At 43.0% G+C, this 19951-nt stretch overlaps 1 protein-coding gene and 1 long non-coding RNA gene across 5 annotated transcripts in view; one reads left to right on the top strand and one right to left on the bottom strand.

Annotated features, from left to right (window-relative positions):
• The window catches only part of Rnf144b (ring finger protein 144B), a 149884-nt gene that overhangs the window by 116714 nt on the left and 13219 nt on the right, over window positions 1-19951 (top strand). For all 4 annotated transcript variants that reach the window (XR_005880916.1, XM_040755938.1, XM_040755939.1 and 1 more), the window contains 3 exons: window positions 7277-7337; window positions 17478-17673; window positions 19455-19599. Coding sequence is in view for 3 of the 4 variants with exons in the window: in XM_040755938.1 (XP_040611872.1) it covers window positions 7277-7337; window positions 17478-17673; window positions 19455-19599 (402 nt within the window). In the remaining variant the exon portion in view is untranslated. The remainder of the gene's footprint in view (window positions 1-7276; window positions 7338-17477; window positions 17674-19454; window positions 19600-19951) is intronic.
• LOC121143640 lies at window positions 13323-16662 on the bottom strand. The gene is made up of 2 exons (XR_005880917.1): window positions 16497-16662; window positions 13323-13623 (listed from the first exon to the last, which is right to left on the bottom strand). It is a non-coding gene; the product is annotated as an uncharacterized LOC121143640 (long non-coding RNA).

Raw genomic sequence — 19951 nt, forward strand, 5'->3', positions numbered from 1 at the left:
AGACAGGTAACACATTAATATACTTGTTAGAAATAACTCTGGCTACAGCTGCTTAAGCTCTTTGTGTGTGCGCTGTCCTGTGCAGGTCCGGCTTGCTGGCTTGGCAGGGCTCCCTGTCAGTCTTCCTGAAGCCTCTAAATGGGCTCAGCTGCGGCTCTGCCTCTTTGTGTTTATCTGTCAAGAAGAGCCTCATTAGAAAAGCATTTTAATGCCCGGTCCAAGCCCCGTCTGCTTACACAGGAGACAGGAGAACATGGCAGCTTCCCTTTCATTGTCCCAGAGGCTGGTGATTGACAGGGACTCGTGGCTTAGAGGTGACCTTTCTGGGAGCCGGGGAAAGTCATGTTTTCCTCCATTGCATCACCTGGTACTTTCACCCAGTGCTCCGCAGGGTTTTCCCATGTACCGGAACCAGGATCCTGTCCAACGTGGAATTATGAACACAGGATGCAGACTGTTGTTTCTGTCATCATTACCTTAAATGAAGCTCTGTATTGAAAGGCGATGTTTAATCATCCCAGCAGTTCCCTGCAGCCTTGGAGAAGGAGCATGCCCCTGCTGGGAGAGCCTGCCGTGTTTCGTCTGTGCTGTGTGACAAGCACATAAAACCATTTGAACAGTACCTGTCACTGCACGGCCAAAGAAACTGGGCTTTTCCCGACTGGCGGCTGGCAGGGGAAGCAGAAACGCGCCTCTCACCCACCTCTCAGGCACCAGGCCTCTTTCCAAGTCCTGGGGCCCTAGAACAACCAGCCTGCCTTTTACTCCCAGCATGCACCAGAGGAAGGGTGGGTACAGTTGGCCTTGCCAGGAGCAGGGGCTCAGAACTTCTGTAGGAAGGGATTTAGAGTGTAGAACCCAGAGGCATGGGGAAAAGGAGGAGGGCTAAGGACATCTGAGGTTACATGTGCAAAACCGTTTTTCCTCGGGGAAGTGTTTATTTAAGGTGGCTTTGGGAGAGGCAGCTGGAACGATAGGAAGCAAACGTTCTTCACGGCTGCCCTTGCCCCTTTAACAGCCTCTCCTCCCGCGGTTGGGAGCAAGGATGGAAGGATGAAGATGCCCTGGCTAGTGAGACTGTTCCCCTGACTGTGGCGGCGGCGGGGTACAAATGGGAAGGGACTGACTGTGTTTCTAATAACCATCCATCGTGATGTGTGCGGGCTGGAGAAAAGCAAGCTACATTTGGAGGCGGGAGGGGACAAAGGCATCTGCCAAACCAGAGTGAAGAGATATTTTTGAGGTTCCCAGCTGAAATTTACTTTTTGAACACATTTAAATTTTCATTTTGAGATGTATTTAAAGCCCCAAGTAAGTGAAAGATAAAATCTCTGAGATCCTTTAAAAGCTACACAGGAACACTAGGCAGCCGTTTAGCTGAATCTATCTCAGCTGTACACACAAGTGTGTCTTTTAACCCCTAGGTGTGCAGCGGGACAATTGTAAGCAGTGATTTGGGTTCCAGGATGAGCCTTTCCTCCCCGCCCCCTCCTGCTGTGATGCCCTCTGGCTCTTTCCATTTAGGGTTTGGTGTTTAGTGTTTAGCGCATTCCTTTCTGCTGGTAGAAGGGGCCACTTGTGTTTGGGGGTTGAGACAGAAGGCTTTGATAGTTTCTGTGTTAGCTGTGTACAAGTGATCTTTCCTGCCTCCACGTTTGCAAGTGACAGCACCTCACGAATGACCCAGATCTTGCTTGATGGGTCGTGGCAGTCTATTCATGGCCAGTGGCATTCATCTGTTGTAGTTTACTGTTCAACCTGTGTCCTTTACTTTATTTTTAAGCAGCTGATTGAAAGGGCCAAACCTGAGCCGGAAGGTGGTGGCGCACGCCTTTAATCCAGCATTTGGAAGGCAGAGGCAGGAGGATCTCTGTGAGTTCAAGACCAGCCTGGTCTACAGAGCAAGTTCCAGGACAGACTCCAAAACAATACAGAGAAACCCTGTATGGGGGGGTTGGGGGGAAGAAAAGAAAAGAAAAAAAGAAAGGGCCAAACCTGAATAACATCTTGACTTTTTCTTCCTAATGGCCAGACTTTATAAACTAGTAGGCAGTACTTCTTGAAATCTGTCCTTAACTTAGAATTAGCTATGACATTTTTGTGTTCTCATTCAAAAGAATATATGCTGCATGACCCAGATGTCTTCTGGGGTCACCTATAGCTTTCTGCATAAGTATTTGTGATGGGTGGGCTCCCTCTTCTCTCCCCTCTCTTTCCTTTTATTTTTTATGGGTTAGTGTTAATGTGGGTGGGGTGCTTGCTTCCATACTAGCAAACAGTGATTGTTTTAAAAAGCTGATTTTAAAACAGCTGTGGCTGTTGGAGATGCCCAGCGTGTAACTGTCCTGGTTCCCGTGTTCATAGCTGTCCTGGCTCCCATGTGTGTAGACTCTCATGTATGCAGCTGTCTTGGTTCTCATGTGTGCAGCTGTCCTAGCTCCCATGTGTGTAGTTGTCCTGGCTCCCATGTGTGTAGTTGTCCTGGCTCCCATGCATGTAACTGTCCTGGATACCATGAGTGTAGTTGTCCTGGCTCCCCATAGGCAGGCACTCTGGCTTCCTGATTCTGCTGCGCTTTGGATGAAATAGAAAAGACTTAGCACAAATGCAGCTGCGTAAGTTAGTAAGCATCCCTGGGTTCATTCTTACCAGCAAACAAGAGATTAGAGCTGTACATTCACGTTTTATGTATGTAAGTGTTGTGTCTACTTGTCTGTGTGTGTGCCACGTGCATGCCTGGTGTCCATGGCACTTAGAAGAGGGTGTTGGATGCTCTGGAGCTGGAGTCATAGATGGTTGTGGGCATCCATGAGCATGCTGGGAACCACACCCAGATCCTCTGCAAGGACAGCGGGTGCTTTTAGCTGCTGAGCCTCCTTTCCAGCTGCAGCAGCATCTCTCCATGCTTCAGAAGACACCCAGAACTTTCCTTAAATACAGATGCCTGCTAAAAGAGAAGCTCAGTGAATGACATAGTATCCATTGTCCATGTGTCTACAGAGGTTTAAAGTGAATATGTAAGTAAGGGAAGAAAGGAACAGCTACAGTAGAATTATTTACTTATATTTATTATTAAGGTGCCTGTGATATATGTAGGGTCACACGTATGTAGAGGTCACACACAGTTCTTCCCTTCCACAGAGGGTTCTGGGAATGGAACACATGCTACCAGACTTTCAGGGCAAGTGGTTTTATCCACTGAGCCATTGGCCTAGCCTAAGGTAAACTTATTTTTAATTGGTATAGTATAAAATGGGTAAACATTTTACCACCTCCTCACAGTCACAGCGTGACCACCTAGGACTAGTGTTTGTGTGCTTTTTTTTGTTTTGTTTCTTTGAGACAGGGTTTTTCTGTATTGTTTTGGAGGCTGTCCTGGAACTTATAGACCAGGCTGGTCTTGAACTCACAAGACATCTGCCTGCCTCTGCCTCCTGAGTTCTGGGATTAAAGGCGTGTTCCACCAACGCACGACTTGTGTGCTTTTAAATTCAGTTAAAACTCCTCACACAAAACCTGTTCAGATAATGCCCTGAACTAGTGAAGGTGATTACACATGTGTCCTTTCCTCTCTCTTTGTCTGCATCTCTGACGTGTGTCTGTATGTGTATACAGTCTTCTGTGTCTTCGTCTCCATCTCGAGTGTCTCCTAATTATTGAAAGGGCATTCTCTATCTTAAATATCATTAATTAAGTGCCTGGAGAGATGCCTTAATGCTTAAACACATTTCCTGATCTTCCGTAGGACCCAGGTTTGGTTCCCAGTATCCAGGTTGAATGGCTTACAACAAACTCTTAACTCCATCTCCCCCTTCTGTAGGCATCCATTCACATGTGACAGACAGACTTAAAAAATGACCCTGACTTAAAACCCTCCTGCAAGATATGTGCAAATTACAAAGGACAGAGAAATCTGGCATTGATTCCCTTAATCAAATGAAGGTGTTAGCATCACTAGTATTGTGGTCCCTACGTGCCTCCTGATGGTCCTCAAGTCACATATGATCACAACCTAAATCTAATCCCAAGAAGGCATCAGGACAGCCACAGGTGAAGAACAGCATTTGTGGATAGATGGTCTTCGTACTTCAAACATGTGGAGAGCAGGAGGGGAAAAGATAAACTAAAAAACGGCCACAGGAGACACTGAAGCTAGATGCAGGCTGTAGCTTTGATTGGGTACCAGACTGGAAAAGGACATTAGTGGGAGAATGTGTGAAATTTTAATAAGTCCTGGCAATCATTTAGTTGTATTATACCAATTTAAATGGTATTCTTTAAATAATTAATGATGGTTTTTATATAAGGTTCTCTTTAGGAGATGTCGAGAGAGTAGCACTTGGGAAGTCTTTATTCCACCTTTACGACATGTTATAAGTCTGAAATTTATTTGGGAATAAAAAGTTTCAAACGAGCATTACAGTGTGACTCTGGACAATTTTGAATATCTCTGTTGGGGAAAGAAAGAGGATAGAGGTAGACGTAAGATGGCTCTTTATAATCTCATTTATTGTCTCCTGGGATTCATTCTAGTTGCCTGACAGCTTTTGGGCTCTTGTGAGCATCCTCAAACACCTGTGGCGACCCTTTCACCTGTAGCCTTATAGAACCTAACAGAATTATTTAAATTTTATAATTGTCCTAATGGAAGCTTTAAACAATTGTAACTTAGCTCTCAAATGACAGTGTGGCCAAGAATTAATACTTTGGATAGTGTGTGTGTGTGTGTGTGTGTGTGTGCTTTAAACCAGGTCCATCCATCTCTCTCTCATCTAAAATCCTCACTGTGACAAAACACTTTAAGACATTGGTTTTAATTCACAAAATGTAAGAGGCGACAAATATCAAGGAGTAACTCATTTTGACTCTTAGATGTGTGTATTGTCTTCTGAGTGATTTCACTCTTGAGCACATCTTGGGCATAGCCCATATGTCCTGCCAAGTGCTTATGTCGGCTAGCATACTGAAAAGATACAAGCCTGAAGGGCAGAGCTTAGAGAAATGTCTGTGCTCTGGGCTTTATCTGTAGTCCAGAAGGGTCAGAGTGAGCACTAATACCTCTCCGTGACTGCAAACTTCAGTGGGAAAGTCGACTTACTTTGTCAAAGCCTGATTCTAAATAAATATTTGACTTTATGAAATAATAAATGGGAAAAGTAATCTAGGTCAACACACAAAGTGTTGGAGATTTATGCCTTTCCTGTTGGCCACAAAGTATTGGTCAGATGAAATCTGCCTTTCTGATTTAAAATAAACATCCAACCCTATTGTTAGTAGTTTTTACTGTGTCACTTTCTGTCATTTTTCTCATTAACATATGACCTGTTTCTAAAATACTTTCCTATTTGCTTGTCTCCCATAAATATTATGTGGCTTAGCTATTATATATTATAAAACCAGCTTTATTAGGCGCTTCCTTTGATGGGTTTAAAGGTTTCCATCTGTCCACAAAACATTGTAGTTGAGGGTAAGGAGGCCTCAGGACTGTTGCATAGAATCAGTGATCTCAGTAGCACTGGAGAAGAGGAGGGTAAAAATAGGGTAATAGAATACCACTTTGGGCCCAGATGATGCCTACCCCCAGTCAACTTGGGCCCAAAGTTGAAGTAGCATTGGATCATTTGCTCTGCATACATAGTGACCAGTGACAAAGTCAAGCTCCATTTTGTAGTGTCTGTTGCCTGGACTTTCTTCAACTCTGAATTTATTCATGATACCTTTGACTTTCAGGGGAGCTTTTTGTGTGGTACTGTAGCAAATGGACGAATATAACTTCAGCATGTACCATGAAATTGGCCCTATTTTTCTCACAGGCTTTGCTAAGGGACTTTTCTTTAAGGTACCAGATGAAAACACCCCACCCCCAATTTGGTAAAAGCAAGTTTGAAGGGAATGTTTTTCATAACAAATTGAATTTATCATACTGAGTTAGGTATGCAAAAGACTGAACTTGCTTATTTTGTGGTCTTTAATTCATTTTGTTAACTTGGTCTGATTGTGTAAAAAACATATTGAGACTACTTTTGAGGTACATAGTTATATTTTGAATATTCTTTTAAAATATTCTGCATTTACTAAACACAATTCTATTTACATCATCTTACTGTAGCTTTCTCAAAGCAGGCTTTGTTTTGTCAATTGCAAAAATGTTTTTATTTAAGTGTATTTTGAAACAAAATCATATCTATAGTTCATACATGCATAATGTATATAACAGTGTGCACATATAGTAGCTTAATAGTTTAATGCTATAATTACCAAGGCTAAGATTAGGGGCCCATATTAAGTTGTTGAATTTTTGGGAGGCTGATCTGAAATGGTTCTATTTCTCATTTGTAATTTGGCGGCATCAACCTAGTTATATATTGCTGTCAATGTAACTAATATTTTTAGAATTCTAGTTTATAAGAGCAGTTAGCTTTTCCTCCCTTGAAATACAATTTAAAGATGTTTAAGGTGAAGTGTCTCTGTTATTATGAATCATTGTTGTTTACTAGGAAACCATTGGTTCATTCTGCTATCCAAAGTGGAGATGGGATTCTAGTCACAAGTAATGTCATAAGACATTCTCTTGTTGCCATTGTACAATAATGTCAGTGTGGTATAAGTGAAGAGAATTTGGCCAGTAGAAAAGTTTGTGTCATTCACGGTGTACCTTTTTTTTTCTTTTTTCTTCTCCTTTTCCCCCCAGAGACAGGGTTTCTCTGTAGCTTTGGAACCTGTCCTGGAACTTGCTTGGTAGACCAGGCTGGCCTCAAACTCACAGAGATCTGCCTGCCTTTGCCTCCTGAGTGCTGGGATTAAAGGTATGCACCACCACCACCCAGCAAGAGTGTACTATTTCTATGTACAAAGTTTGCATAATTATTGAGGCAATGTCTACTTGACCTTAGTTTTAAAGATCCAAAGCTACAGCTAGGGTCTTTTGAAAGTTTCTTTTTCAGGGAGTGTAGAGAAGGGAAGAGTTTCTTCCATGCCTGTACACAATGTGAGCCCCAAATACCAAAACTTGGTTAGTAGCTGCTGACCAAGGAGTGGGGGCAACCAGGGAGTTTTGTCACTCATGGCCCGGGCAGATGCCTAGCCATGGCAAGAGGAGTGGGGTGTTCTGCAAATTGCTGCACGTGCTGTTGCATGAACAAGTAGAGACAATGGTTTCCAGACCCCTGGGAGAGAGGGTACGGAGGCAGAGTCAAAGAAAGACATCAGAAAGCGCTGGTGATGTGGGACCCTCTGCTGACCGAAATCTCATCTCTCTCAATGTCTCTGATTTCAGATTGCCTGTCTGGTGCCCGTGGCTGAGTATCAACTTTATCAGCGGTTAAAGTTTGAACGAGGTACACCTTCTTCTGTTTATTGCAGTGGTGAACGTGGTTTTTACACAGGTCATCTTTATAGGAGTTCGAATGCAAGGTGACAGCAGCTGTGGGCTGTCCTCAGAACCACAAGGGGATTACAAAGGTGTGAAACAGTAATTGCCGTGTGCATTTTCAACTTTCCCAGCCACAGCTAGGGGAGAAGAAAAGCAAACAAACAAAAAGAAAAAATGCAGATTAGCAGGAAATGGACTTTTCATTAGGTTGGTTACTTTATATTTTTAATTTGGGCTGTGTCCAGAAAGGCATTGCAAAAGTAAGATGGTTTCATAATAATAATGCGAAGGAAAATAACTCTCAAAATAGAATTTTATCACCATTTTTCTCACTCTTGACGATCATCCTGAAACATTAACCTGCCAAAACATTGTTATTGGTCTTCATGACAAACTATCCATTGCCCATCCTTTTGGTACTACTTTTGTAGTCACGACCATACCTAAGAATCTAGATGTGTGTTATTCTAATAGCATTTACAAAGTGCTGGGCTGATACGTTCTTACTTTGTTCTTGGAGCAATTTCCATAGCCTTTTTCCTTACAGAGCCCGTCTATCTGTAGGGTGAATGTTTTTATTCCTGTTGGCTCTAGCAGATCCTTTCAAGGAGTCTGTTCCCTCCTGCCACCCTTAAACCATTCTATCTTTTTAGCATTTGAGAAACCAGAGGAAAATGTTCCCTGCATAGGCTTAGTATAGTTTCACTCAGTAGATTCCCAACCCTAACCTAATATGAACAAAGCTTCTGAGGGCCAGTGTCTTGGTCTGGACCGGTCACTTTCCTCAACTACAGTCTCTCGTGGTCCCATGGTCTATGAGTTCTGGGCTATTTTTGTTCTGTCATGGGTGGATCACCCAATTAAACTCATAAGGCTGATATATCAAGCTGATATCAAGAGATATTTTGTGACCTACATAATAGCATTCCTTCTCCCTACCATCATCCTTCCTAACAACTGCACTACCTAGCCCTCAGCAGCAAGCTTACTTCTAATTGTTTACATATAATAACATTAGACAAATGCTAATGGCTCCCGAAGTTAAAACTTTCTGTGGTTCTCAATGATGAATATTAATATCCATAAGTCATGTCCTATGACTGTTGCCTTGTCTTGTTGTTCAAAATGTCAGCAGTTGTTGGTAATAAGAACTAATCAACTTTACATTACACACTATTCTTCTAGTGTCCCTTTTCTCTAAATGAGATCATCATAACAGCCCTTAGGGAACATCTTCTTATTGCTGTAGGTGTAATGATTAACACATTGTTAATGGAAATAGAACAGTTTTTAGCTAGCTGGACAAAAAGGTCTTTGCATCCAAGTGGGGTTGATAACCTTGTGAGTGAGGTACATGTGAAAAAAAATCAACAGACATTTTCATGCTCTGTCCCCAGGTGGTGTTTTGCTTTGTGGAACTTTTTGAGTCCTCTAGTGTTCAACTTTTCTTGTGATTGACTTACACCTTCTTGACATGTGGTAGTGTGTTCTTCCTAATTACAAAAAATTAGGCAGGCTTTGCAACCAGGGTATCTTCTGTAGATGGTGTTGCATGCCTCTACTTTCATCCATGATAAATCAATCAAACAGTTTTATTTATACATACAATTTATTTTTCTCTGCCTTCAAAGTCTAGGTAGGTGTCCTACTGTAGGACAAGCTCAAGAAATTGAGGTTTTTCTATAAAAAAACCCTTAAATTCTATAATGTTTTATAGTTCTGGACACTTCTTCAAGCATGAGTCATGAGTCCATCTTTTTAGACAATGTTTATCTGCTGTATCCTTCCTAACCTTCTTGACAGGCACACTTTCTCTTCAGCTTCATGATTCCTGTACCTCAACAGCCACTTCTTTCAGTAGAATACAACAGAATCACTTGTTTTCTCTTCATCTTAACTTATATCTTTTACTGAGGGTTTACATCCTTAGTTTCCTATGTTCTAGAGTGTCATTTAGAAGCTTGACACTCTGTACAGTATGCCATATTGTATAGATAAGTTCTTTAGTATAGTTTTCCCTTATTTTAGGTACAGATTCTACTTTCTCTAACCATCTTCCAAGAGATCATGACTCACAGTGGTGGGATGTCCAACATAGCTATATTAAAGAGAAAAGAGTCACGTGGAGGTAGCAGCAATTAACATTGATTTAATACTGTGATTTCTTTTGGATAGCCATCTGTAACTTAGGGGCCCATCAGAAGCTCACCAAAATTGAGTTATGCAAACTCTTGTGGGTCTTGTAATAGTGTTAGAACAAATGATTTTAGATGTAATTCCAAATTTAAAAATCTTTGAGTCTTTCGAACTCTCTTGAGAGTAGTCTGTTTGATGGTGGCTACCCTGTCTACATGGACCATATTGACTGTAGCAGATGTTAATTCTGATTACTTTAGTTTAATGGCATTTTAACTGTCTGCAGAGGACCCCTCTTCTTTGAGATATCAAAGGCAAATTAACTTTAGCATAATTAAAAATGCATTGGGTCATAGAAATTAATACAGCTTGATTTATTTCAGCTGATAATTAAATTAAATTGGGTGTGTGGTATTTCCCACAATAATAAAAATTCCTGCGGTATCTCTTTTAGAGGAGGCTCACAATGTCAGAGGATGACAGGAAAACCACTCTGGCTGGTTGAGAAAGTACACAGCAGAATGAAAACAAATTGCAGATGGCGTGTGTCAAATGCAGCTGGTTGTCATGTAGGAAAAACAAAGGTTGAAGATTCAGTTTTGTTTTGCTTTTCTCTTCCCCTTTCACCCCTCCCCCAATGCTGAGCTTGACTGGATTCAGGTTTTGAAAACTGAGAATAGTCGTGTGGGTCAGATATAGTTCTTAGATCTCGTGGCAGTTTTCATTCCCCAGGCTGTTTCGATTTCCTAATAATTGTCAGAATACAAAAGTAGAGAAGTTTGAAATAGCTTCTCTTGCTTTGTACAGCTGCACGAACAAGCAGTCTTAAGATAAATAGCCATGGGTCTTTACTTCAGTCACCAGATCTCCTCTGCAGAAGTAAATTGAAGTTCAAAGTCTGTGAATTTGCCTCTCTGATGAAGTATGTCACAATTAATCACTTTTAAATCACCTTCATGTACACTGTGTCATGCTCGCCATAAAGTTTTGAGGTCACCATTGGGGTATATTGCTTTTGTTTAATTTTTTTTAAATGTTTTTTCAAGGCAGGGTTTCTCTGTATAATAGCAGTGGCTGTTCTGGAACTCGCTTTGTAGACCAGGATGGCCTTGAACTTATGGAGATCCGCCTGCCTCAGCCTCCCAAGTGCTGGGATTAAAGGCATGCGCCATCAATGCCCAGCTTGTTTAGATTCTTATATTCTAGGTTCATGAACTTAAAAAAATTTTACTCATTCATGATTTCATAATTTATATAATGAACTTTGATCACATCCCCCATTGTCCTCTCTTAACTATATCTCCACTGGGCCCCCTTTCTCCCACATCTCCCTCCTGTTTGCATGTCTTTTGAATTTACATATTTATTATTATCATGTTGTATGTGCGTAATGTAAGGGGAGAGACATATATGCCAAAGCATGTATGGAAATCAGAGGAAAACTTTGTGGAGTTGGTCTCTCCTTGGAGTTGGTCAACTTTGTGGAGTTGTGCGTGGGTTCCAGGAATGAAAATCAGGTCTTCAGGCCTGTGCTGCACAGCAAATGCCTTTGCCTGATGAACCGTCTTGCATGTGGATTTAAGTTTGAAGAAGAGGGATTGATGTAGGAGAGGAATGGGTACAATTATACACATGAAATTCTTGAGGCCACGAGTAGTAGCGCGCACTGCAGGATGCTGGATGGATGAATCTATGCAAGCAGAGCCTGCAGGGTGGAAGGCTGACTCTAAAATGTGTTTCCTGTCCTGGGTTGCCAGAGGCAGGCTCAGTCACACCACACGCAGGCTTGCAGACTGATGTGCGCAGCTGTTTCCTCACGTGCTCCTTCCTCACAGGTGAAAGGAGCGGGAAGGTCCACCACGAGGATGAGAGGGGAAATCGGGTGCCTCAGATTGGAAGAAGCCAAGGGAGGGAGTTCATGTAAAGTGTCTTTGGAAGTATTGCACATGAGTTTTACAAAAGAGACTTCCAGTTTCACACACGTATAAGTCACTTACATGATGACAGAGCCTGCCTTGTGGAGGCTACTGTGTTTTATTGATTATCAGTAACCTGGGATAAGAAATGCATCTTATGATCAGTCTCACATGTGTGGTTCTTGCAACCACAGGTTTAGCCAACCTTGGATCAAATATATATATTGCTTCTGGGGCTGGAGAGATGGCTCAGAGGTTAAGGGCATTGACTGCTCTTCCAGAGGACCTGGGTTCAATTCCCAGAAACAACATGGTGGCTCACAACCATCTGTAATGAGATCTGATGCCCTCTTCTGGCATGCAGGCATACATGCAGACAGAACACTGTGTACATAATAAATAAACAAATCTGTAAAAAAAAAACTGCTTTGGTGCTGAATATATATACCTATTTTCATTATTCCCTAAATAATATAACAAGTATCCATATAGCATTTACAGTGTTGTCAGTGTTTTAAGGAAGCTGGGGATGATTGAAAGTGTGCAAATACTGTGCCATTTTATGTAAAGGACTCTCAGGGTTTTGGTATCTGTACCTGGAATGCATGTACTCATTCATGCACGCATGTACGCACTTATAACTCATTAGATTGATTTCCCAACCCCTTACATGAAAAGCATCACAATAAGAAGCACACATTTGTAGGTTTTCTTTCAAAGAACTCAATGTTATTCAAAATCAAGAAGGGGGTGGGGCTAGCTGGGCATTGGTGGCGCACTCCTTTAATCCCAGCACTTGGGAGGCAGAGGCAGGTGGATCTCTGTGAGTTCGAGACCAGCCTGGTCTACAGAGTGAGCTCCAGGACAGCCTCCAAAACACTACAGAGAAACCCTGTCTCTAAAAACTTTAAAAAAAAAAAAGGGAGGGCTGAAGAATTTGACTTTCGACTGTGGAGAGCATGCTGTGTGCAGTCAGTGTGTTTAGTGTGTTATGGAGTGGGACTTTAATCTTCATCATCTCACTTCAATGCCGGAAAGTGTTGTGTTAAACAGTTGCTCTCCTAAGGGGTGACACTCCATGTTCTTGAGCATTTGGTTCCTAGCTGACTTCAGTCACCTTCCACTCTGGGTTGTCTTCTGATTTTGTAAAGTGTGGCTGATGATTTCTTGGGTGGGGAAGCCTTTACTTATGCATCATCCAGGTAAACTTCAGAAACAGATCAAACCCACTTGCAGTTTTGCAGCTTCTTCATGATTCCAACCAAAGGTTCCTGCATGTGATTGTTAAAAATGTACAGCTATGAATAACTATGAGAGCAGGAACCCTCTCAAAAGTTTACCTCTAGTAAGCCTTTTTTTGTTGTTGTTTTGAGACAGGGTTGCTCTGTGGAGCTTTGGAGCCTGTCCTGGATCTCTCTCTATAGACCAGCCTGGTCTCAAACTTACAGAGGTCCACCCGCCTCTGCCCCCTGAGTGCTGGGATTAAAGGTGTGAGCCTCCGCTGCCCAACTAGCAATTCTAACCAAATTAGTAATAGGCCATGGAAAGAGCAGGAAACGTGCTTCTGCACTATGGTCTTCACCCTGAGAAACTGGAGTCTAGAGAGAGGAGCCTTGTACTTAAATGGACTTTGTGCTTTTCAACCCAGAGGCACCAAGACACTTCTTTCTCTCCACTCAAAAGTGTTTTTCACGTGCATCTGTAGCAGTCCTGGGCATGGCTGTTGGATCGCAAGAGATAAAACTCCCTTAGTCCCATTTCTGTGTCGCTGAGCCACTTCCTCCTTTGATGGCCCACTCTTCCCTAACCCATACTTTACTTAGCTCCCTGATGGTAGCGCAGAAGCAGAAGTGGGAGGACTTTCAGGAGTGTGACTTGATTTGTCTCTTTCTACCAGGTTATTCATTAATGTTACTTTTAATGGTTTAGAGAAATGATAAGCAGAGTAAATGACAAGGACAGTACTTAGAAGCTTCTTAGGACCTGTTCAAGTCTGTGTGGAAACAGTGTCCCTCCAAGCAGACCTTTTAGGCACAAATGATGCTATCTGGTTCCCTAGGTGCCCTGATGTGTGGACGGACATTCTCCCCTCCGGGCTTTAATCACGTCACCTTCACCTAAGTAGTCATGCTGAGTGATAGATGGGAGCTCACATGGTGACTGCATTCACAGGTATCTCATCTTCTCTTTCTTCTGACCCTGTGTGTAGAAGAGGAAAGATTTTGGACTGCTGAGGTCAACCAGAATGCCCAGAGTGAACCCCTCTGATTAAGAGCAGGAGAGGTGCTTGAAACCCTGTAGGGGGTTCCAGAAGCACCTGCCTTTGATGTACTTCCATCCTAAGTGGTAGAAACAGCCTGTACTCCAGGGTAAGGGACCCACTCACTACTTTACTGAGGTTGAAGAGCCAAGGAGGATGTGCAGCAAGGAGTTAATGAATGCCATGTTTAGCATATAAAAACAAAAACCACCTGAAAGCTGTGTACGCGTGTGGGTTTTATTACAGGTGTATGTGTCTGTCTGTGTCAAGGATGATCAGGAAGTAGAAACCACTGGCCACAAGCTGCACTGTTGGCGGTTCCGGCTTCTCTTCCTTTATGCTATGCAAGTTCTGCTCTTCATTTTCCTACTCGGGGCTCCATGGTTTTCTGTGCTGAATGACAGGTTTTGTGTACTGATGTGTTTATCTCAGCTTAGCCTCTGTTCAGTGGCCCTCTAGCTGGTAATTCTTGCCACTTTGTCGTGGCTGAGTTCAATCTGCCTGCATGGTACCACTCACCTTGGATCTGGGGAGAGATGCATTTGGCTTGGGAGCTGCCAGGGCCCATCAGGATGTGTCCTGTCATCACAAATGCTTCCTTTAGGTACAGCAGCTTAATTCTAACATCTGGATAGAGACTTTTCCCCTTGCGTCTCTGTCTGCAGCCTGGCTGCACCCTTGCCACGTAAGAGACTTCTTTTTCAAAAATCTGTGTTTATGTAACCCTTTCTGGCTTAACCCTCCCATGTTTCATCTCAGCGTGTGTTATCTGCTTTGTCTGTGATTAGAAGAAACCACTTTTGCCTTCTGATGCTAGACTTAATTAAAACAGGAAATTTTATTATGAATGTGTGGACAAGAAAGAAAGCATAAAGGGCTTTCTGTAAGTAGCCATTAAGTTCCCTTATCTCCATCCCCAAGCACAGCTCACAGGTGTTTCTTAATAATTTCATTTTTGTTTTCTTGGAGATACACTCCCATTTGCATTGCTAGGTTTTTGTTTCTTAGGTGTTATGTTGTTTTAAATCTCTCTCTCTCTCTCTCCTTCCATACAGTGATCTTCATACTGTGAGATTTCTGAGCACAGAAATATTAAATTTTTTTGCATTTCATATGCCCAAGTCCCTAACAAGTACTTGAAATCACTCATTTGTTGAATTAAGAGTGAAAAGTAGACATGCCTAATTTTTAGTTTTTTAATGATGAGGGGCAATTCCTCAAAGTCAAATTAAAGTAAGAGTTGAGCCTCAGGTATGACATAAATAAGTAGAAAGTGGGTGAAGTCTTGGAGTAGGGCACAGATGCTAGTCAGGATTGTGGACAGCATCCAGGGATGCTAGTCAGGAGCATGGGCAATATCCAGGGATGCTAGTCAGGATTGTGGGCAGTATCCGGGGATGCTAGTCAGGATTGTGGGCAGTATCCAGGGATGCTAGTCAGGAGCATGGGTAGTATCCAGGGATGCTAGTTAGGATTGTGGGCAGTATCCGGGGATGCTAGTCAGGATTGTGGGCAGTATCCGGGGATGCTAGTCAGGATTGTGGGCAGTATCTGGGGGTGCTAGTCAGGAGCATGGGCAGTATTCAGGGATGCTAGTCAGGATTGTGGGCAGTATCCAGGGATGCTAGTCAGGATTGTAGTCAGTATCTGGGGATGCTAGTCAGGATTGTAGTCAGTATCTGGGGATGCAAGTCAGGATTGTAGTCAGTATCTGGGGGTGCTAGTCAGGAGCATGGGCAGTATTCAGGGATGCTAGTCAGGATTGTGGGCAGTATCCAGGGATGCTAGTCAGGATTGTGGGCAGTATTTGGGGATGCTAGTCAGGAGCAGTATTATTGACACAAGAGAAAGGAGAGCAGTGGCCAGAAAGGGAGAAGACAGAGCCCAAACCACTGGACATGGAAGGTGATATGTCAGGTAGAAGACAATCCAGGGGCCCTTGGGACTGCACCCAGAGGGATTTTGATGGTGACTTGGGGAGGGCAGTTTATTAAGGTGCTTTCAGCAAACCCTTTACTTCAGAACATTCAGGAAGATACAATAGGTAGGATGACATAGGAAGTAAAATGGGTGAGAGCCATCAAGAACAGAGTTCTAGAAGGTGTAACAACTGGTCTTGATACCAGGAAACATTACTGTTGTCCTTCTGAGTGACACCTCCCTCCTGAGTTCTGGGGTTACAAGTGGGAGTCACTATGCCTGACTTCAGAAAATAGCTTTAGAAAAAAACAATTTAAAAAATGTACCCAAGTGGTATGTGTGCCTTAAAAAAGTCACATGGGCCAGTGAGGTGGCTCAGTGGGTAGAGGCCCTTCCCACCATGCCTGGAAACTTGTGTTCAGTCCCTGGGTCTCTCACGGCCAAAGGAAAGGGCCAGTTCCTACAAGCTGTCCTCTGACATCACGTACACCGTGCCGTGGACACAATCACAAAACACAATAAATAAGTGGGACTTTTAAAAATTCACATTCACAATAAAGGAAATCTGTGCCTTTTTACCTGACTGTTGACCCTCACCTCAGGGAAAGCTGTTACCTTCAAGGGTATTCTGGAAGCAGTTGAGATACATCTCTATATGCATAGTTCTATAAATACTGATCATTTATACTATTTCCTAATTTAGTCTTTTCATTAAATCATTTACTGTTATTTTATACATTTTCCCTACATTTTAAAAATATAAACAATGCTCAACTATATAAAACTCCTTTATTTCTGACAGAATACATTAACCTTTTTAAAAGTACATGAATTTGTGTTATGATGCACAAGATTTCTATAGAACAATGTGTGTTGATTTGTTTCTACTTACTTGTATAATTTCCATGTGCTGTACATATATATATAAAACTACAGGTATAGGATAAACTTCCAAGGCCATCTCAGACATGGTCCTATAGTTCTCTCAGTGAAATCTGCCCTGTGGGAGAAAAAGTCCTTTAGTATGATTATTTACTCACCTTTACTAGAAGTAGCCTTATAAGTTAATATTCTTTCAGCTACAAAGAATGGAATGTCTGAGAATGGCTTGAACAACGACATCTTCCTGCTTCGTATACAGGAAATCCTTAGACGGGCAGTGATGCCTTTGATTGATTCAGCAGCTCGAATTTCTTAAACCATCTTTTCCTCAGAGTCCCCAGATACCTATGCTTGTCCCAACGTCATAACTTCACATGCCTATGGCCAGAGGCAGGCTGATGAATGGTACTGGGGACCAGGTCTTGTCCTAGAAGTCCTGTGATGGGTCTCATTTTACCTTCTCATTGGTTGGAATCACATCACATGTCCAGTCTTTGCTGCAAGAAGTCTGGAAAAGTACAACTCTAGAATACCCAGACTGTCATGGCAGACAGGTGTTTCCATAAGATGCAAGGGGATTGGGAGAGTTAGCTTGGAAAATTGACGAGAGTGGCCAGTTTTGTTTTTAGGTAGAGCTAGAAATTTGTCTCCTGATATCTACATTTGGTCGCAGTTAAGCTCTGTAAGGCATCTTTGAAGAAGGCTTGGGTATAGCTCAGTGCAGGCTGCTGTCCTGCATGCCTCATCCCCGCACTAACCAACAAGCAAGCCATCCAACCCAGAAATGCCCAAACACGACTTCTAATGGAAAAAGTACCAACGTGGCAACGGGATAACATCTCAGCCACTAGTGGGACCTCTCTGTAACAGTGGCCCTCTTCTACTGATACTATGCTACACATGCTGTTCTATGAAATAGATGAATGAAGGGGAGAAAGCTGAATGCTTGGATCAGAGAAAGCCCATCACCATTTCCTTCTTTATGTTTCAGAGGTTCACATGGATCCTCTCCGAACATGGTGTCCTGTTGCAGACTGCCAGACAGTGTGCCATGTTGCAGCAGGCGACCCGGGAAAGCCTGTGATGGTGGAGTGCCCTTCTTGCCATCTGAAATTCTGCTCATGTTGCAAGGATGCTTGGCACGGGGAGGCTGCCTGTAGAGAACAGTCTATCGTGCCAGAGCATGGGTAAGGGATGAGGTGTCTTTGGGATGTTTTTCTCAAACCCTACACTAGCGCCTTTGGGAAGGAGTTAGAACATGGTTGCTCTTAGGCATTTACTGTAGAAATATCCTGAGAAGAATTAGTAAGGTGGTAACAGACACTAACTAGAATAGTATGTCTAAAGGGATTCTAGCTCTTTATCCTAGGGGAACCTTCCAGGTCATGTTAAGTTCGTTTGAGTTCACTCCCATTGGGTGGAGGGGCTCCTTGCTCCATAGGTTTCAGCAAAAAGTCAGGGCTTGTACAAAACCATGTTTACCCATCACTGGTATAACCTACTCTTCCTAGTTACAAAAGAACAGAGAGATGATCTTACCTGATTAAATGGCCAGCTCGTGGGATATGCCGGTCCTACAGAGCACACAGACAGGCAGACTGTCTTCCTAAGTGATTAGAAAACATGGGAAGAGAGAGTTGTTCTTAATGCTTTATGCTAAGAAAGGTGGTGCCAGGCCTGAGATTTATTTTGAGAAGCAATTCAACCCGAGAGTGCCTGGGTTTTTATAGCAGCAGACAGAAGCAGAGCGAGAGACCTTTGTGTTGGATCCCATGCTTCGCTTGAGGCTAAGGCTGTTCTGCACGGGCAAGAACAAAACACCAGTGTTCCTGGCCACTTACTCATTCAGTGCCCTCAGACTATGCAGAACCTGTCTTCAGGAATAGTCAGCACTGCCTGGCTTTGGTGCTATGCTTGAATGTCAGACCAAACACAGAAGAAAGAGAACTCTGATACATGAAATGCTATGTGCCATCCCCATCAGATTGAAAGCATAGTAGTTAGCTTCCCTCCCACCCCATCCATTAATGTAAAGGGGTGAGGAGAGGGGTAACTTGAGTTCTGACACTGTTTGTGGCATCCAGGTGGCTTCATATAAGACACTCAGCCTCTTATAAGTATGTATCCCCATTGGGAAAAGGGAGTATTAAAGTTTTTATTACATTTACTCCTGTGTGTGTGTGTGTGTGTGTGTGTGTGTACGTGTACATGTGTGGACCTATGTCATATGTGGAGGTCAGAGAACAACTTGTGAGAGTTTTTTTTTTCTCCTTGCACTACATGGATCCCATGAACTCCAGTATCAGGATTAGCTCCTTTACCTGCTGAGCCATTCCACCAGTCAAAAGGAGAATATTAAAATAGAAATACTGTCTCCACTATGTTATTCCCAGCACCACATCTGACTATAGGTTTGCAACATTTTGTGAATTTTGAACACAGTCAGTGGAGAGGGATGGAATGTTCTGATTCCCTCCTCACTCAACTGGAACCGCTTAGTCCTGTGTCCCTTCCTGCTGTGCTCTCACACACTGACCTATTCATCAGCTTGGAGGAGGCCTTTATGAGAATAGTCGGCATCTCTGTGAGCTTTGCTAACTGAATCTCACCCTTCTCCCTCATTTAATGGGCGGGTAGTTATAGAGACTGATTCCTGCTTCTCACAGGCTGACTCCCTCTGTGTGCTTCTCATTCAGAGAATGTGTGATCCAGTGATGAAGTATTAACTTGGCAAAGCAATAAAGTCAGCCAGCTGTGGAAAGTGTAATTATATAATTCATTAGGAGCCAAAATAAATAAATTTTTTCTTATTGAGCTATCTGAACAACTAATAATCCATGTCTCCCGTTTTTCCTTCCACCCCTTCCTTTGGAAGTGAACTAAGCACAGCAAACAGAGTGTATTGTATTAACCATCAGCTAGTGGCCCTGACGGCTGACTGAACGCCTTTACTTCTGTTTTGTTTTAGGGCCCTCTTTGGGATGGAGGCCGACGCCCCCATTAAGCAATGCCCGGTTTGCCGCATTTACATTGAGCGCAATGAAGGCTGCGCCCAGATGATGTGCAAGAATTGCAAGCACACGTTTTGCTGGTACTGCCTGCAGAGCCTGGACGTGAGTTCTCCCAGAGAGGCTGCTCCTCGGCCCTGGGCTGTATGCCGCAGTCAGAGCCCTGCAGCTGCCCTCCCTCGCTTTTCTCAGAGAGATTTCCTAAGCCTGATGCCTTCTGTTGTTCCTTCTTGTCTTGCCAGTCTCTCTTCTTCCCTCCTCCTGCTTTTTGTTTTTATTTTTTGTTTGTTTGTTTTTGTTTTTTGTTTTTTTTTTTTGTTTTTCGAGACAGGGTTTCTCTGTGGTTTTGGAGGCTGTCCTGGAACTCGCTTGGTAGTCCAGGCTGGTCTCGAACTCACAGAGATCTGCCTGCCTCTGTCTCCCGAGTGCTGGGATTAAAGGTGTGCGCCACCAACGC

The sequence above is a fragment of the Mesocricetus auratus genome, unplaced genomic scaffold, assembly GCF_017639785.1.
Source record: "Mesocricetus auratus isolate SY011 unplaced genomic scaffold, BCM_Maur_2.0 Super-Scaffold_100013, whole genome shotgun sequence".
Taxonomy (NCBI): Eukaryota; Metazoa; Chordata; class Mammalia; order Rodentia; family Cricetidae; genus Mesocricetus; species Mesocricetus auratus.